Source organism: Hydra vulgaris, chromosome 15 (genome assembly GCF_038396675.1).
Source record: "Hydra vulgaris chromosome 15, alternate assembly HydraT2T_AEP".
Lineage (NCBI taxonomy): Eukaryota > Metazoa > Cnidaria > Hydrozoa > Anthoathecata > Hydridae > Hydra > Hydra vulgaris.
In genome coordinates this window covers 6,371,098-6,388,896 of record NC_088934.1, presented here as the reverse complement: position 1 = coordinate 6,388,896, position 17,799 = coordinate 6,371,098, and the positions used below count along the sequence as shown (strand labels likewise).

General features: G+C 27.0%; 2 protein-coding genes across 3 annotated transcripts in view; both read right to left on the bottom strand.

Moving 5' to 3' along the window:
- Positions 1-8,308, bottom strand: part of LOC136072019 (sodium-dependent neutral amino acid transporter B(0)AT3-like) — a 58,222-nt gene extending 49,914 nt beyond the window's left edge. Inside the window, exon 1 of one of the 2 annotated variants that reach the window (XM_065819900.1) lies at positions 8,152-8,308. In XM_065819900.1, coding sequence (XP_065675972.1) covers positions 8,152-8,185 — 34 coding nt within the window. In that variant the 5' untranslated portion in view covers positions 8,186-8,308. The remainder of the gene's footprint in view (positions 1-8,151) is intronic. The other variant, XM_065819899.1, reaches the window with a different exon arrangement.
- A 7,808-nt stretch (positions 8,309-16,116) lies between these two features.
- Positions 16,117-17,799, bottom strand: part of LOC136092274 (flap endonuclease 1-like) — a 65,317-nt gene continuing 63,634 nt past the window's right edge. The window contains exons 16-17 of the mRNA XM_065820110.1: positions 16,682-16,802; positions 16,117-16,606 (exon numbers count right to left, since the gene is read on the bottom strand). Coding sequence (XP_065676182.1) covers positions 16,544-16,606; positions 16,682-16,802 — 184 coding nt within the window. The 3' untranslated portion in view covers positions 16,117-16,543. The remainder of the gene's footprint in view (positions 16,607-16,681; positions 16,803-17,799) is intronic.

The following is a 17,799-nucleotide window of genomic DNA, read 5'->3' as shown; positions in this document are numbered from 1 at the left end:
ATTTTCCACACACGTAATTGAAGTTTCACAAAACCATGTTTCCGTTACTCCGATTATGTTTGGTTCATTCAGGTGACACAATACTTTAAATTCCTCAAACTTGTTGTTTAGTGAAGTGGCGTTCAAATATATACAAGATAAATACGATAAATTTTCGCTTTTTTTCGCTTTCATTTTTTTTCTCTATAGTTGTTTTTTAAATCGCACAATCTCGTTTCCACGAATCGCATATCGAAAGGGCGAGTTGGCGTCAAGCTTCAAATTTAAGTCGTTTCGTTTCTTCCTCAACTCAAAGTCCTGTAGTCTCTCGGCCTCTGTCAAGTCTGGGCATATATAGACTTCTTTAAAATCTTGCTTTTCTCTTAGCTTTTTTGACGCGAGTAAGAGAGGATTTCTTTCGCCTTCGGATAACTCGAGTAGAATCGGGCCTGGTTTGGCAGCGTTTTTTGATTTGAATCTCCTTAAATGTATCGGTTTAACATTTTCTTTTCCTATTGTTTTTAGTAAGTCCTCAATTGCTTTCTTGTCTTCTTCAATTTTATCTTTGCTCTCAGTTTTGCTCGACTCTTTAATTCCATATATAATGACGTTCTTTTCGCGTTTCTTTCGCTCCTCCTGCTCATTAATTGCTGCGTTAACCACAACTAGTTGTTCTTTCGGTTTTTTTGCGTTTCGCGACACCACATTAACCCAATCATTTCCAATGTTCACTGTTGAAGTCACAGCATTTGTTGTTTTGTCCTCCAGCGTTTTAACTCTTTTCTCTAATTCCACAATTTGATTATCTTTCACAACAATCGCTGATTCAAGAACAGATATTCTCTTGATTAGCGCTTCTATTTCCGTCTTGGTTACCATTTTTTGTGGTGACGGTATCCAAGCAGCCAATTTTATTTTTATTTTTTGCGATATTTGTTGTTAATTGAGATAAGATTTAAATTGTCCCTCGGGAGTATATACTTCAGAGTTGATACGGTTGGTTGAATATATTAATATGTGATATTAGATTAAATAAAGCTAAGTTGAAACTAAATTTATAACTTGAGTTTACCAGTTCTGTTAAAAATCACAGCGTGAAAGCAGAAAAGTATACCAAAACCAGTAGACCAGTATTAGTAACCGATAAATCTGCTCCAAACGGTGAAAACAATATACAAAGTATTTTGTATACATATACCAAAAAACTGAATAACTTTATTAAGCTCCAATAACAGGTCCGATCTCTTTAATTACTTTTTTTAATATGAATGACCAGATTTAAAACCAAATTGTTTATTGTACAAAATATTATTTTGGATTAAGAAAGAATAGAGTCTATTATACATAATTCGTTCAAGAACTTTTGAAATACATGTAAGAACAGAGATCGGCCTATAATTAGTAACGTCACTAGGATCGCCTAGTGACGTTAGATGAAAATAGAGACCACCCTAGCAATTTTTATTTTTTCTGGAAAAACTCCCTCTTTTAAAGATAAGTTGAAGATACACAAAAGCGGGATTGTAATCAGTTTTATTGAATTTATAATGATGTTACCACTTATATTGTCGACGCCTATACTTTTTTTGGGCTTAATCGAAGAGACTGCGCATAGTAATTCTTCTTCAGTTAGATTATCATTAGGCATAATATTAGTTTTATTAGAGACTAAGTATGCATCAAAGTTGATCTTAGAGGATTCAATTTTTGATGCTAAAGACGGACCAATATTAATAAAAAATTTATTAAGTGCTTCAGCCACTAATTCTTTTTCTATAACATAGTTGTCTTTGAATTTAAGAATTTTCGGAAAATTATTTCTCTCTGGATTATTTTTACCAATAACTTCGTTAATTATGCGCCAAGTACCTTGAGGATCATTTGAATGCTTTTTTAGTTGATCTGAATAGTAGTTTTTTTTTTATCTTTTATAATTGACTCAAAGAGTCGTTTGTAGTTTTTATAATTGGTTTCATTACGTAGGGTTTTTTTTTTAAGAAATTTATTATATAATCTTTGTTTTATTTTAGAAGATTTAAGGATACCCTTAGTTATCCAAGGATTTGATAACATTTTTGATTTAACTAATTTTGTGATTTCAGGAAATGCTTTGTTATAATATTTATAATATTCTGATATAAATATATCGTAGGCTTTATCAGCGTTTAGATTCAATAACAAGTCATCCCATTTAACACTTGATAAAAGGTCATGAAAATGGTTAACTGAAGAGTCGTTTATTATTCTTGTTTTTATTTTTTTGGCAGTCACTTTTATTATATTTTTGAACAACGATGAATATGGGAAAATGATCAGAAATATCTGTTTTAAATATTCCTGTTTTTATCTTTATATTTATGAAGTCATTGGTGATAATTTGATCTATCGAAGTTTCACTTTTGTTGGTTATGCGAGTAGGTTTGTTGATGACAGGAATGTAGCTATTTTCAAAAATGACGTTAAAAAATTGTTTAATGTTTTTATTTGAGTCATAATCCAAAATATTGAGGTTCAGGTCACCAACCATGTAAACAGTTTTTTTTTTAATATAATTATTTTTAATGACGTTTCTAATGTGGTCTTCAAACACTTTAATAGAACCTGAAGGTGGTCTGTATAAAGCATGGGTTATTATATTTTTGGAGGTTTTATTAACGAGTTCAATGCACAATGACTCATAATCATTAGTGGTTGAACTTAAATCTGACTTAACTTTGTACAATAGTGAGTTTTTAATAAAAATACACAAACCCCCGCCTACCTTGCCCGAGGTCCTAATTTGGTGAATCACTTTATAATTTGGTAAATGGAAATTATAATTGTTCTCGATATTTTTATCATCACACCATGTCTCGCTGAGACAAATAATTTGAAAATTCATATTAACTTTATACAAAAATTGATTTAATGAATCAAAATTTTTTTGTAGACTTCTAATATTAACATGAAGAATAGAGAACGAGTCGTTCTCCATTCCTTCAATTATATTTTTTGAATTTACGTTATAATATAATGGGTTAATATTTTTTATTAAATCGTTGTTAAAAAAATTAATATCCGGATCAGAATGTTTTTTTAAAAGTATTGATTTTTTAGTTAGTAATGAATTAAGTTCAAAGTTTTTTAAAGGAGGATCGTCACCCATTTTAAATAAGAGTAATATTAAAATATAGAATATAGTTTTTAATAGCTGGGTTGCTTATTTTTAAATTCTTTAACAATAAGTTTGTCATAAATAATAATTGAATATTTACCATTCTTTCGGTGTATCTTCATTTCGTCCACTAATTTTTTTCTTATTTCATTTGTTTCGAAGGAGAAATCTTCATCGATGTACGTTCCGGAACCTTTAAGCTTATTAGCAGCATGCAACGCTTTAACTTTGTCCTTATAATGAAGTAATTTAACGACTATTGTCCTTGATTTGTTACCATCCTTTTTACCAGTTCTATGAGCTCTTTCTATATTTATATTACTTAGAGAAAGATTGTTTTCAAATAAACTTATTACTTTTTTTTCAGTGTCGTCCCAATTTTCATTTTCGTTTTCGGTAATTCCATCAATTCGCAGATTATTTCTCCTAAGCCTGTCCTCCAATTGCCTTAACTTTATATTTTCACCTCCACTAAGGCTATTTTTATTATTAATTTTTTTTTCCAGCTCCGTTACTTTTTTTTCTTGAATGTCCTGTGTGACCGTTAAACTTTCTTCTATATCATTTATTTACATTTTCCAAGATTTTCATTCGTTCACATAATATTTTAAATTCGGCTTTTAACTTTCCATTTTCCTTTTCTAACAAATCGCATTTTTCTTTTGAATTATTTGCTTCTTTTAATAATATGTCAATTCTGTCATTTGTTAACTTTAGGTTTCCAGATATAATTTTTAAAATGTCATTGTTGTTTTATAAACATTTCTTGAAAGATTTTACGAACCATATTTATTGATATAACTAATTCATCTGTTTCGATATTAGAGTCGTTATTTTTCTTAAAATCACTATTATTTTTTTTATCCATTGTAATAGATTATTATTAATAGATAAATATATATTATAATATATATATTGGTAACTTACTTTTTGAATGAAAACTTTTGATGCGGATAATGAGAAATGTTTAAATTTAATACTAAAAACTTAAAAATACTAAGTAGTTTTTTCGTTTAAATTTTACGCTGCAAAACACGTCTGTTCATGAAGTCATTACGCTGCAAAAAAAGAATTGGGTCATATGCCTCAAAATTTTGTTTTTCTATTATATTGAAACCTAAGTTATAATCAAAAAATGTTGCGGAGATAACATAAGTAATAAAAATCTTTATATATGTCGTCTCCTAAAGTTTTTTTGTTTTTTTTAATCAGTTTACCTCAAAAATGTGGAGTTTAGAGCTGTTAAAAAAAGAAATGTCTCCGTAGGGTGCTTTAACCTAAAGGGCTGTTCATATGAATAAAAATTGTGCCGCCAAACCAGGGTACCCAGGTTAGGCGGGATGAATTTTTTCTCGTGTTCACATGGAAAAAATTATCTCCCTCAAGCGCTACGTTTATAAGGTCACGTGATATATGCGCCGTGATTTCATTTTCACCAATTATTAAATTAAAAATGGAAATTAAAAAAAAATTGCTTCTGTATGCTACAAGTAATCTAATAACTTTCCAATCTTATTTGATTCATATTAACAGTATAATAATACTACTTGTTTTACAAAATGAGCATCATATTAAACTTATAATTAACAATCTCTTAAGAAAAAAAACTTTCGACTTAAAAAAATTAAAGACAAAATGCTGAGAAAAATAATAAAAAACCCCGTAGCTATTGGTACAAACTTGGACGGTCTGATAAGTAGTGGAAAATTATGATAACTGGTGTTCCTCCAGAAAGTTACTGGGTTAAAAATTTTAGTTAAAAAGTTTTTTCACTTGTTTTTTTAAACAGTCGCAATTATTAATTCTATATATTTGAAACACGAGACACTTAAAAAATTAGTTATTTTTGTTTATATACGTGGTTGAACGACTTAAACTTAAAAATAAGCAAATGCTTATTAAATTTCGTAACAAAACTGTCCAGTCTAGCTTGGGTGATTTTCAACTTGTGTTTATAGGAAGAATTTTTACTCCACCTTACCGGGATCCCGGTAGGCCAAAGGTGAGATCTGGGTGAATGATTTTACAAATGAACGCGATCTTATAGTTATAAGAGTTTAATAGGCAGGATCCCGGTTGTTTTTTTATCTTTGTTAGACGGGATGATTTTATCCATATGAACAGCCCCTAACTCGTTTTCGAATTTTGCAATGTTGTTTTTTTACTCTACTGTTTTAATTTTGCTTAGATCTCTTTTAGCAACTCTTTTTCTTTTATTCTCGCTTGTTTTTTTTATTCTCGCTTGTTTTTTTTATTCTCGCTTGTTTTTTTATTCTCGCTTGTTTTTTTTATTCTCGCTTGTTTTTTTTATTCTCGCTTGTTTTTTTTATTCTCGCTTGTTTTTTTTATTCTCGCTTGTTTTTTTTATTCTCGCTTGTTTTTTTTATTCTCGCTTGTTTTTTTTATTCTCGCTTGTTTTTTTTATTCTCGCTTGTTTTTTTTATTCTCGCTTGTTTTTTTTTATTCTCGCTTGTTTTTTTTATTCTCGCTTGTTTTTCTCTTCTACTGATTTTTGATAAGTTTGTGTGTTTCGATAAGCTTACCTTTGTTCTTTTTGAAGGCTTATCTTTTTTTTTCTTTTTAAAGTCTTACCTCTGTTCTTGAGTATTTAGTTAAGATCTTTTACTCACCTCCGCAGGCTTTTCAAGAGCAACTCTTTTTCTAGGAATACTACGCGTAGAGAATAAATGGTACCAAATACTAATTATTAAGTTCTTTCCAAAATATTCACAAAAAAATGCTCGGATGGGTTTAAGCAAGCTGTGATATATCTTCAATATGGTACTTGTTAATTCAATTAAAATGTTCCAATCAAAAATGTTGTACATACATAGCATGATCAAAGACTATTGTAAATATGTAGACTGTTTCATCTACTTATTAACATCTACTTATTAATAGTTTGTGCAACAAGACTGCAGTACATACATAAAGTGAAGGCAGAGATTTTTTATATATTAAATTTTAAATTAAACTTTAGGCCTAGTTAGTATTAAACAAGCGGTCAAAATGTTTAATGAAATTAATTATAAATCAACCATACTCGATTGTGTTGGATTTAAATGTCACATTTTAACTGTATGCATCCCCAATAAATTATTTACTAACTTGATAATATAACTACATATAACGTAATTTTTTTAAATATTTGAAAGTATTTTTGAACGTTTTTGCCTTAAAATATTCAAAAGCTACCCTCTACCCTATCTCTATGGATTAAACCACAAATAATTATTTCAGCATGTGACGGGAAATAATAAGAGACAGCATAGACATCACTTTGTTTACTAATCGTATTGTCTCTAAATGGAATGACCTTCCCAAGCAGATAACGAATGTCAAAAATGAAAAGATATGCTTCAAGATATTGCTTGACAATATGGACAATTAATCAGCAAAACTGCCACACGGCGTCATCTACTGTTGACGTGCTCCGCACAATTTAACTTTTGTTTAAATGTGCTGCAGATTTTCATACCACTGCTACTACTACTACTTCCTTTTTTCTCTTTGTTTTATGAAAAACTTTATTTACAACAAAATAAAACACGTTTTTGTGTTCAGTTTTATAGGCTTTTTTTTGAAATGGACTTTAATCCAACATAACTATAACACCTTTTTTCTGCATACTGCATGACGATGTCACATCTATGATCTGGAATTATGTTATTTATATCAGTTTTTATTTTTTTATGTTTACATTTTTATTTTATTTTTATTTATTATTCGTAAAAAGTTTTTTAAGTTTGTTAACAAATCTTTTCATAGATATTTATAGTTTTGTATTTTTGAATCTTTTCTTCACAGAGAAGCAGCACTGTTGGTATTACTAACTATTCAATCATGACTAAATGTGCAGTTGAGAAGAATTTAAATTTTTATCTTTTTTACAACTTGTCAAATTTTTCTGAAACATCACAAGTTGTTCTTTTTAATTTTTCATTGTTTTTTCTACCTGCCATCTATATGTGTTTTAAGTCAGCGTCGCCTATTTTTCGTCTGCCATATTTTAAATTTTGCCACTCAAATGTTTACTTTAAATAAAGACATTATTTAGCAAATATCATGCTTGGCATTTCTCTTTTTTCTTTTTTTCTTTTTTTTTTTGTAATATTTGACGCGGCAGTAGAATAAATAACATAATATAGCCAAGTTTGTTATATAAATAACCTATATATAAGCTATTTATACAAGAACTTAATTCAGGTTACAAGAATATACTAATTTTAGAAAATAGTTAATAACAAAAAAAATAGGTAATAAAAGGTAAATTAAAAAGGTAAAAATAAATAGGTAATAAAAGGTAAAAATGTTATAATAAGATAAAAGATTAAAGAATAAAATAAAAAATAAAAAAAATAAGATGTTTTTAGTTATCATCCTAACAATTTTGTTTAATTCTTATATTAAAAAGTTTTTTTTGCTCAAGAAATTCAAGGTTTCAATTCCTAATAAAAAAATCATTTGCTGAAAAATTTGAAACTTTTGCAAAAACAAAGTTTCATAAAGACTTTATGTAATTCAAATACTTTTTAATCAATTTTTAATCAAAGTACTTCAAGTACTTTCATTATTTTGTAAGAGTTTTATTCTTTAAGAATGCCACTGCTTTGCTACTTTGTACCTGTATAAATATTTACTTTATTATTAATGATTAGTTATAGTACTATAAAGGGATGTGTATGTGATGTGCGCATTCATGGTTTCAATCTGACATATTTTATAGTTCGTTATTTTGGTTTCATGTAAGGTTTGATAATTTTTTCGAATTATTTTCTTTGTAGTGACAGATTTAAGTTTTAGTAACAAAGAAATTTATTTCATCGTTATGAACGCTTTTGGACTTTTTTAAAATGTAAGAGTTTTTAAGCACTTTTATGAGAGCAGCATTAATATTTTACAAAGAACTTGTTCATAAAATTATTTTTTAAAAAATCATCAAGATTAAACTGTTAAAAACCAATAAGGTATTTTGTTTACCAAGGTTTAAAAAAATATAAAATTTTTAATTTTTCTACCTGAATCAAGATCGTACTTCGCTCCCTTTCCCATTGCTGTAAAAATTGATATACAGTTTATTTTTTTAACATAAAGGTTAAGTATTTTTTGAAAACTAATGAGTTATGAATACAAAGGTTATTCCTAACTTTCAATGTAAATCTGAATAAATCACAGCTGATGTTTGATTAGGAGTAATGTTTACTAACTGATCAATTTTCAATATTGTTTATTAAGTTATATATTTAACATTGTTTTTCTTGAGAAAACTATCATTTTACAATCTGCTGATAACGTCTTTCATCAATTTTTAAGTTTAATGCTGTTAGTTAAGGAATATAAATGTTTTTTTTGCTGAATATTGAGGGGTGATTCAGGATTTTTTGGTATTTAAGTTAAATAACCTCCAAGTAAGTTCTAGACTCTTTTGTATGCTTATATTCATGATTCAAAGAATGTTTTGCTATAAATTTTGTAAATTAGAACTTGGGAACGAAAATAGCCTAAAACGTAGATATTAACCGCCTAAATGTGAAAGATTCGGTTTTTCCAAAAAAAAGTCGTGGTTTCTATATGTCTCAAAACTATTATTCAAGATCCTAAAGTTAATTTTTCATTTACAAAGTACAAATTTAATGTAGAGAGTTTAAATTTAAAATCTTAAATGTCCAACTTTAGATTGTTAACGAAAATTGCAAACAACAGGGGTTCACTTACGCTTCTATCCACACTGCTTTTTGTTCAACAATCATTCCAGGTTTTAAAAAAAGAAAATGTTTTAAAATTGCAACAGTTTTTATTACGATCTGGGATATTATTAATCTGTTCTTTCATCTTTTTAAATATTTTAAATACTACGCAAAAAAAAAGAAAAAAAAAAAAAAAAGAAAAGCAAAGTCATTGAAAATTATTTTTATGGAAAGTTAAAGATTTTTGTCACTTTTTAACTTTTTTTATTTCAAAAGTTTATTTGTGTAAACATAAAAACCAAATATTTATATACTAATTTACTTTTATAATTGCGCTGTTATTGTAAAGCTTTAAAACATAGCTTAGTAAAAATAGATCCACCTCGTGACATTGTTATAATGTAATAATTTATCTTGTGACAGTAAAAAATACTCGTCTCCAGCTCTGTTGTTGTAATAAACAAAAAAATCATGCGTAAAAACGCATTAATAGTGTTGAAACAATTCTTCTTCACGCAGAGTTAAATAGCATTCTTGTAATGTCTAAGCTAAAACTAATCTAAATACAGTTAAAATATTGAAATTTTAACTAAGATGTTACAAGTTCAATGAAATTATATATATATATATATATATATATATATATATATATATATATATATATATATATATATATATATATATATATATATATATATATATATATATATATATATATATATATATATATATATATATATATATATATATATATATATTATATATATATATATATATATATATATTATATATATATAGTTTCATTGAACTTGTAATGTATCAATTTTAATATTTTAACTGTATTTGGATTAGTTTTAGCTTAGACATTACAAGAATGCTATTTAACTCTGCGTGAAGAAGAATTGTTTCAACACTATCGATGCGTTTTTACACTAGATTTTTTTTGTTTATTACAACAAAAGAGCTGGAGACGAGTATTTTTTACTGTCACGAGATAAATTGTTACTTTATGACAATATATATATTATAATATACATAAATATATTATCATAACGCCATAAATATTATAGCAATATAATATATAATAATAGCAAATATATTATTATAACGTTAGCAGGCTGTTATGTGATTAAAAAGACTACATGTATCAATCTGGCTATCAATTAACAAAAAATATCTATTAATTAAAAAGAGAGTGCCAAATTTTCTTATCAAAATGCGTTTAAACTTAATTTAAAAAGATTAAAAGGATATAACTACATATTTAATTTTGATATCACCCGTCACCATTCTAACAGTATCTTTACTATTTTCATATCATCCTTCACCTTTCTAACAGAAACTTTACTATTTTTTTCATTTAACTTCTAAACTACATTATTAACTTAAATAAACTTGAAAGTTCGTCTTAATTCTTGATTATCATCTATAATCGGATTTATATCGATAATCCGATATAAAATGTCTGATTAACAGCATATTTTAAAAGAATTTTACTTTGCGGTTTACCATTTTGAAAAAATATTATAATAAAATACTAAAAAACTAAAAAAAAAATACTAAAATACTAAAAAAATAGATGTTCTAAAAGTTTAAATACAAAGATGTATTTGCAAAAAATTGCTGCGAAAAAGCGCAAAAAATCTATTTAGTGGAACAAAACCAGTTAGTTAGGTAGAGCGGGGCATATAGGGACACTTAAGAAACAAATGCTAGTTGCGGATAAACTAATCATTGTTAACACTGTTTTTTATAAGTTTCCTAAAATTCATTGATATAAGAAAACGAAAAAACAAAACAAAAAAAATTCTAAAAATAAGTTATGACAACCAAGATAACGAAACTCTAGGCTAGCAAAATTTCTACATTTTGCAAGTGGGTGGGGCAAAGCGGGACAGTTAAAAAACAGCAGTTATTCGTTAATTATAAAGCTTTAAAAGTGGTAAAAAATGAAGGCATTTTATCATTTAAACACGATTAGACATTAAAATCTCAAAAAAGTAACACACATATACAAATTACATGCCTATACACCCATACACCACACAAAAAAAAAAAAAAAAAACTAAACTAAAGAAAAACTTTTTGTGTTTTGTTATATAATACTCTTAAACAAACAAACTTAAGAAATTGTTCTAAAATTTAAGTAGGGCAAAACTAGTATATATTATTAAACTGGTAACTACTACAAAGTTTTAATTAAATAAAAAATATTATGGATTACATAAATCACAAAAAAAGTATTCTGAAACTATTTGGTAAGATTTTTGATGAGCTGGCTTATTAGCAATATGCCAATGTACAGCAAATTTAAATGTGCCATATGTATCAGCAGCTTTTTGAATTCTAATTTCCTTTTTATTCACAGCTAAAGCTGCATTTCATCCCATTTTGGATAGTTAATCTTTTTTAATAAAATTAAAATTTCGTTGAATTTATTACTAATATTGCTTTTCTAAATAATGAAAATTTTCGATTAAAATAAAATCATCAATCTGTAAACAAAATGGTAGTAATATAATCAATTATATAAAGAAATTGTTGTTCCGATATGTTGTCTCGATATGCCCCACAAAAGTCATTTTACTGAAATTAAAACTATTTAAAAAGTTCAATTTCAGATATTTTTTTAAACCATATTCTAAAAGAGCATAAAAAATATTGTCTGAAAAGTTTAAACCATTTATAAATAAAACAAATCAGCAATAGTTCAAGATAAATCTTTTGTCGTTGTATCGCTTAAGAAAGTACGCAAATTTTGTTTTTCGCAAACTTACTGATGTATTTTGGTACTTTTAATGCATTTTGGTATTTCTGAAATTAGTTTTTTTTACAATAATGAAACACAATAATTCAAAATGTTTTATCAAAAAAAGTTTTGGAAAAAAATAATTTTTGGCTGAGATGTAAGACTTCAGGTATAACTGTCCCGTTATGCCCTATTGTCCTGATATGCCCCCGCTCTACCCTATTTCTCAATATTATTTTTATCTTTTTTGCGGGGCCTTTAAATAATCTTTTTTATTCTTTGTTAAAGGTTCGTTTGGTATAAAAGTTTGATAAAAAAAATTTATAAAAAAAGATGAATCTACTGGAATATGAAGTATTAAATAAACTTCATTCCCAAACGTACTAAAAACTAAGTTTATTCAAATAAGTTATTTTTTTTTTTAAATTCTGATGATTGTATACTTGTTAATGAAATGTTTGTATACATACCCGCCAACCATTATTTTGCAAGAGGTAACCCTAACCTTTTTGAGAAATAGTGGTTGTGGTCTCGCCAATATGTCCTTCCTCTACCCCATCTCCCCAAAAAATTTTATTCAAAACGATTTTTTTTTTCATAAGACTTACTTAACCATTACTTCCAACCAACTTACTTAACCTACTGCCAAACAAGACTGTTTTAATTTCAAGACTTCCCAGCAATGCGTTAAAACAGAAAGAAAAAAAAGAAAACAAAAGAAAGGTAAAACAAAAAAATCAAAGAATGATCAACGCATGAAACATATTCAGCTAATGGATTCAGTTGACCGATTAATGAATCCGGAGAAAATAATAAATAAAATAATCTCATCAGATTATTTTTTCGCGAAAAACCTTAACTTTGGTATGGATGTAACCACCTGTTGTACTTCAATTCTTTTTAAATAGGCTTTTTTTTTATTGTATTGGACTTTCTTTTGCTATGCTCATCCATGTTAATATTATTGATTAATTAATTAAAAAACTCTTTTCACTTCTTAAATTACTTTTTTCTTCTGAAAGTTCTAATATTAGTTCAAAAAATATTTTTACTTATAACGTCTATTTTTAATCACTTCATCCCTCGATCTACTTAGCAACAAGCCGCCTAGAACACTGCGCATCTCCAACATGCAAACAAAAGAATTATTTGTGATGTTTTCTTTATCAATTTCTTGGAGTGTTTTATTCCCTTGCTTGCCTTAAGTTAGAAATGAAGGCGAAAATACTACTTTATACTGGTTAAATGACACTTCATAAGAAAGGAGTTGTTAAGGAAGCACGTATGATCAAGTAAATCATTCGTTTTATTCGTGTGCAAATAAAACTTTTAAAATGGTGCATATTATTAAAACTTCAAATAAGCGGTATCTGAAACAAACGACAGAATTTAACATTCGTATATTTAAATAAATATACGAATAAATAAATATACGTATAAATAAATTTGTTTGCTGAAAATAATGATTTTTGTTTTTAAATTTTTTTTTTTTAAAGTGTTGAATCAAAAAAAATTTATTTTTTTTAAATTGAACTAAACGATCTTGTTTCACGGATTTTTTTTTGCCTTTAATAGTTCCCAAAGCTTTTTGTGAAGAAATACGAAATTTGGTCCAAAACGTCCGCAATTTTTCAATTTGCATGAAAAGTTGCAAAAAATTACCATCTTTAGCATTGAATTAGGGCTATTAATATAAATTTATGTATTTTTTTTTTAATTTTTATTAAAGTGCAAATATATATCATGCGTTTTTTTTTATAAAATCTGCTCTTTAAAAGTTATATAGATAATGAAATTCAATTTATTTAAAAAACTAGTACAAAAACTAGAAATAATCAGCTGGATAGACTAAATGACGGTTTCCTTAACTATCATTGTTATTACTTATAAAGAGAAATTTCATTTGGATCTCAAATTTCAGTTTATAACGTTATGTCTAAATTACAGTTAAATAGTAGCTTTAAGCAAAATAGACATAAAAATCACTGTTTTTTAATGAAATACATATATAATCCAAGATGGAATCCAAGATATACACATTATGAACCCATGTGTGAATTTTTAGATCATAAGATGCATCATGGATCGAGTTTATCCACGAGTTTGATAGTAGGTTACTTTATTGGTAAAAAGATGGATCAGACACCATTTTGAATTTTTCAATGCGTTATTTGGAGAAAATTTATTAACTTGGCGCAATGATATATTATATAACTAGATGTCTAACTTGCGGGATTTTATCGGACAAAAAGAGAAGCCGCTTTTTTTTGTTTATAACAATAGTCCGCCATTTGTAAAAAGGGCAAAAGCTGAAGCCGAAGTGTGAAATAAAAGTTAAAAATGCAAGTCAAAAGTTCCCAATAAATTAAAAATTTTTCAAAAACAAATTTTATTAATTATAAAATACTTTTAAAAGTTTTTTTATGAGCTTATGTTTATAAGAAAGTATTTTAATTCATAAAAATGCTTCAAAAGCGTTTGTCGTTTTACTTTTCTATTCAAAAGTTTAATCCCTTTTTAATCGAAAATGAATTAAGGAATTATAAATTATTTTACAAGTATTATAATTTTCGCTTAACACTTTTACGTAAATAGTATTTAAATTTAAAATATATTTACTTCATTTAAGAAAAGTTATATATATATATATATATATATATATATATATATATATATATATATATATATATATATATATATATATATATATATATATATATATATATATATATGTATCATTGACTTGGTGCGTAAAAATAAAATAAACTGTTTTCGTTACATCAGTATACGAAAATCTCGTAAACCATAGCAAATGGGGGAAAATCAATCAAAAAAACTCGCCGTGTTTTATAATTTTATTATAAAATAACATTTGATAACTAGTTACCATAGTTTTAGATGTTAATTTTTTGCGATATTGCGATATGATATTGCGACGTGTATTCGGATATTGCGGTAGGGGGAGACCAGGGCTAGTTGCAATAAAATTTAAGTAACTGCATTTATCTCCTGCAATTTTTGTAACAGAGAATGGGGTAAGTTACAACACAATACTTTGAAAGTATAAGTCCAATGAAAAATAACAAGTTGATCTCTAACTTCTATTTGGCAACAAAAATTTTATAATTACATAAAAAGAAAGTACTTTCCTTTTATGTAATTATAAAATTTTTGCGAATGCAACTTGTTGCATTTGCATTGAGCTGCAATACTTTTGCAAGACTTCACATATACTTGACTTGTTTTGACTTGTTTAGTAAACTTGACTTGTTTAGTAAACTGATAATTACATTTATAGACTGAAGAAACAAAATAAGAAGGATTATCATTTAAACTAATTTATTATTTTAACTCCAAAATGTTTCTGAAAAAATATATTCTCTTTGTCAATAAACAAATTTGTTTAGAAAAATGCTAGAGATAGCTTCTAGGATATTTAAATTCTGTTTTAAGTATATAAAAACACAATATTTAAAAAAAAATTAAAATGTAAAAAGATAAAATAAATGTCAAACAAAGTTTCATAAAAACAAACAAAAATAAAACTTAAATAAAAACAAGAAAGGAATTTCCTTGCAATAACCGGTTTATTAAAAAACAAATAAGCATTAATGAAACAAAAGAATTGACTTCTATTCAGCAATTAGATTGCTTAAATGTTTTTTTTTAATGTAGAAATTGGTAGATTTTTGTTTTCTAAAACTAATTTTTTCGTTAAAAAAAACGTCGATTACTTTATAAAATATCAAGAAAAGCCCGTAAAATAAATAAAACCCGCCGATATTTTATGATTCAACTTATTCCAAGCAGTTTGCTGCAAAATTTTTTTTTAAATTTATTTAAGTACCCCAAGAAGTCCTTACGGTCTTATCTCAGAGCATTTAATTGCGAATTGCACCGCGAATGAGCATTTAGTTAAAAGTTCACGTCTCCTTCCTAACCGATGTCGCAAAACTTGCGGCCACAAGTTTTGCAACATCGGTTAGGATAAAGTTTCTGGGCCGTTTTCAAGGAGAAGGAAGGGGGGGGGGAGAGGGGTTGTTATTTGAGTTAGCACATTTAGTATTATAAGTAAATTTTGGTTTTTAGTTGGCAAATGTCGAATATCAAGGACTTTTTTAAATTTTTGGTCGTTACTCGGCAAAAAATAGACACGTCACCCCTCTCTCCCCCCGCCATTATGAAAGACCTCTAAAACCGGTTTTTAATTAAAGGAAAAACCGGATTTTTTTAGAATTTTGGAATTCGAAAAATGGTTTTTAAAAAAGTCGGTTTTTGTATAAGCTCTAATAAATATAAAAAAATAAGCGGATCGAGAATGGATCAGTACACATCATGTTATATTCATTATTATATGAGATATAAAATTTATGTTGTAAGCTAATTGTTTTAGGGTATTATAACATTTTAACCAAGTTAGTGTCTTAATTTGAATACTTAAAGACATTAGTCTTAAATAGAATTTGAAGATTCGTGGTATCAAATGCTTTTGGACAAATCAATGTTAACCTGTTTTAAAAGATATTTAAAAAAATATCAAGAAACACTTTCGTATTTGATATCTATCTTTTTGAAATAATTTTACACTACATAATAAAAAACAGACAAACGATATAACGGTATTACAAAATGTCCGAAAATAAGAATAAAAATATATAACTAAGCGTATCATCCACTGACATGGCTGGAGTCATTTTTATTCCTTGATAAAAACGATTGCTTTTTAAACTCTTTTACGAAATGGAAACTATATTTTATTTTAAAAAGTCGCACGCAATAAAAATAAGTTTTTGTTAAAGAAATATTGCGAAAAACCTAAATACAACAGTCGTTAATTTTTTCACCAATTTTTTATAAACTTGCTGCATATGTTAAAAAATATCCTGCTTGACTTACATTTCTATTAGAAAAATTTGCTTCATAAATGTCATAATCTATTTAATAACAACTGTTTCTATTTTAAATCTGATGCCTCTACTTTGCTTTAAACTTTCCAGCATTTGTTTTTTTCTTTGCTGGAGTTTTTTTATCTTCTTTCTGAAAAAAAAAGTACCACAATCAAGCATTTTTCTTATATTTTTAATCATAATAATAAAAGAAAGCTTTTCTAACCTTTCGTTTAACAGCCGGGGAACTCGAAGGTATTACTTTAAAGAAACTATCCATTCGACCTTGTGTTGATGTCTTTTTCGCTTTGAGAATTTTTTTCGCACCGTTTCTTATTCTATCTTCACTAAATTTTATAAATTAAGTTATCATAAAAAGCATAACTTGGTTCATCTATAAAAATATCCACACAAAAAAACAAACAAAAAACAAACAAAACTTTAGCTTATTTATTAAAAAAGTCTTAACTTTCTCACTGCAAATTCTTTTGTGTTTCTTTTTTTACTTATACAAAAGCACCAGGTTTTTTGAAAACGCATAATTACTAACACATCCTATTTTATATTCCTCTTAACTTATTTGTATGACTTTGTTAATATCAATTCCAAATATTAACGTTAGTTAAGCATTATTTGTTATACATGTTTATGAACACTTTTAGCCATGCTCCGAAGTAACAAAGCGTTTATGAAACACTGTATATTTCTTTGAACGACTTTCTTTTCATAATGAAGTGTTTAAAGCAAAAGAAAAAAAGTTTCACTAAATCAAAAGAAAAACATTGTATGCCTGTTCAACAAGCAATTATCTCTTCCAGCGAAAGAAAAAAAAGTTGAAAAAGTATAACAAAGCAGTAAACATTAGTGTTGTTATCGACAAAGTCGAAACTAATTGACTTTGAAAAATCGAAGAGTCGATTTAATCGACTATGGACTTCCTACTAATTGACTAAAAGTCGAGTAAAAATCTTAAAATCCTTATATCTTTTTATTCAATTTAATTTTTGTTTGTTCATTTAATAACAATAGTATGTACTATTATAACTAATATTACAACCTAGTTTTTTTTTACTCATCAGGGCCGCTCCAAGCTGGCTCGGGGCCCTGAGGCAAAACTAAATCGTGAAGCTCCAAATTCAAAATGTCATCTATAAAATCGCATTGTAAATATGATTGTAATGACTTTTTTATATATAGCTACTGTATCACGAAATGACTTTTAATTCAAACCTCTTTTTTCGAGAAAAACCTTTGGGAGTATGATAGTACAAGTATGTAATAGTAAATTAGAGTTGGTTTTAAAATCATTCATCATCGTCCGTAAAGAAAAATTGATTTGAATTT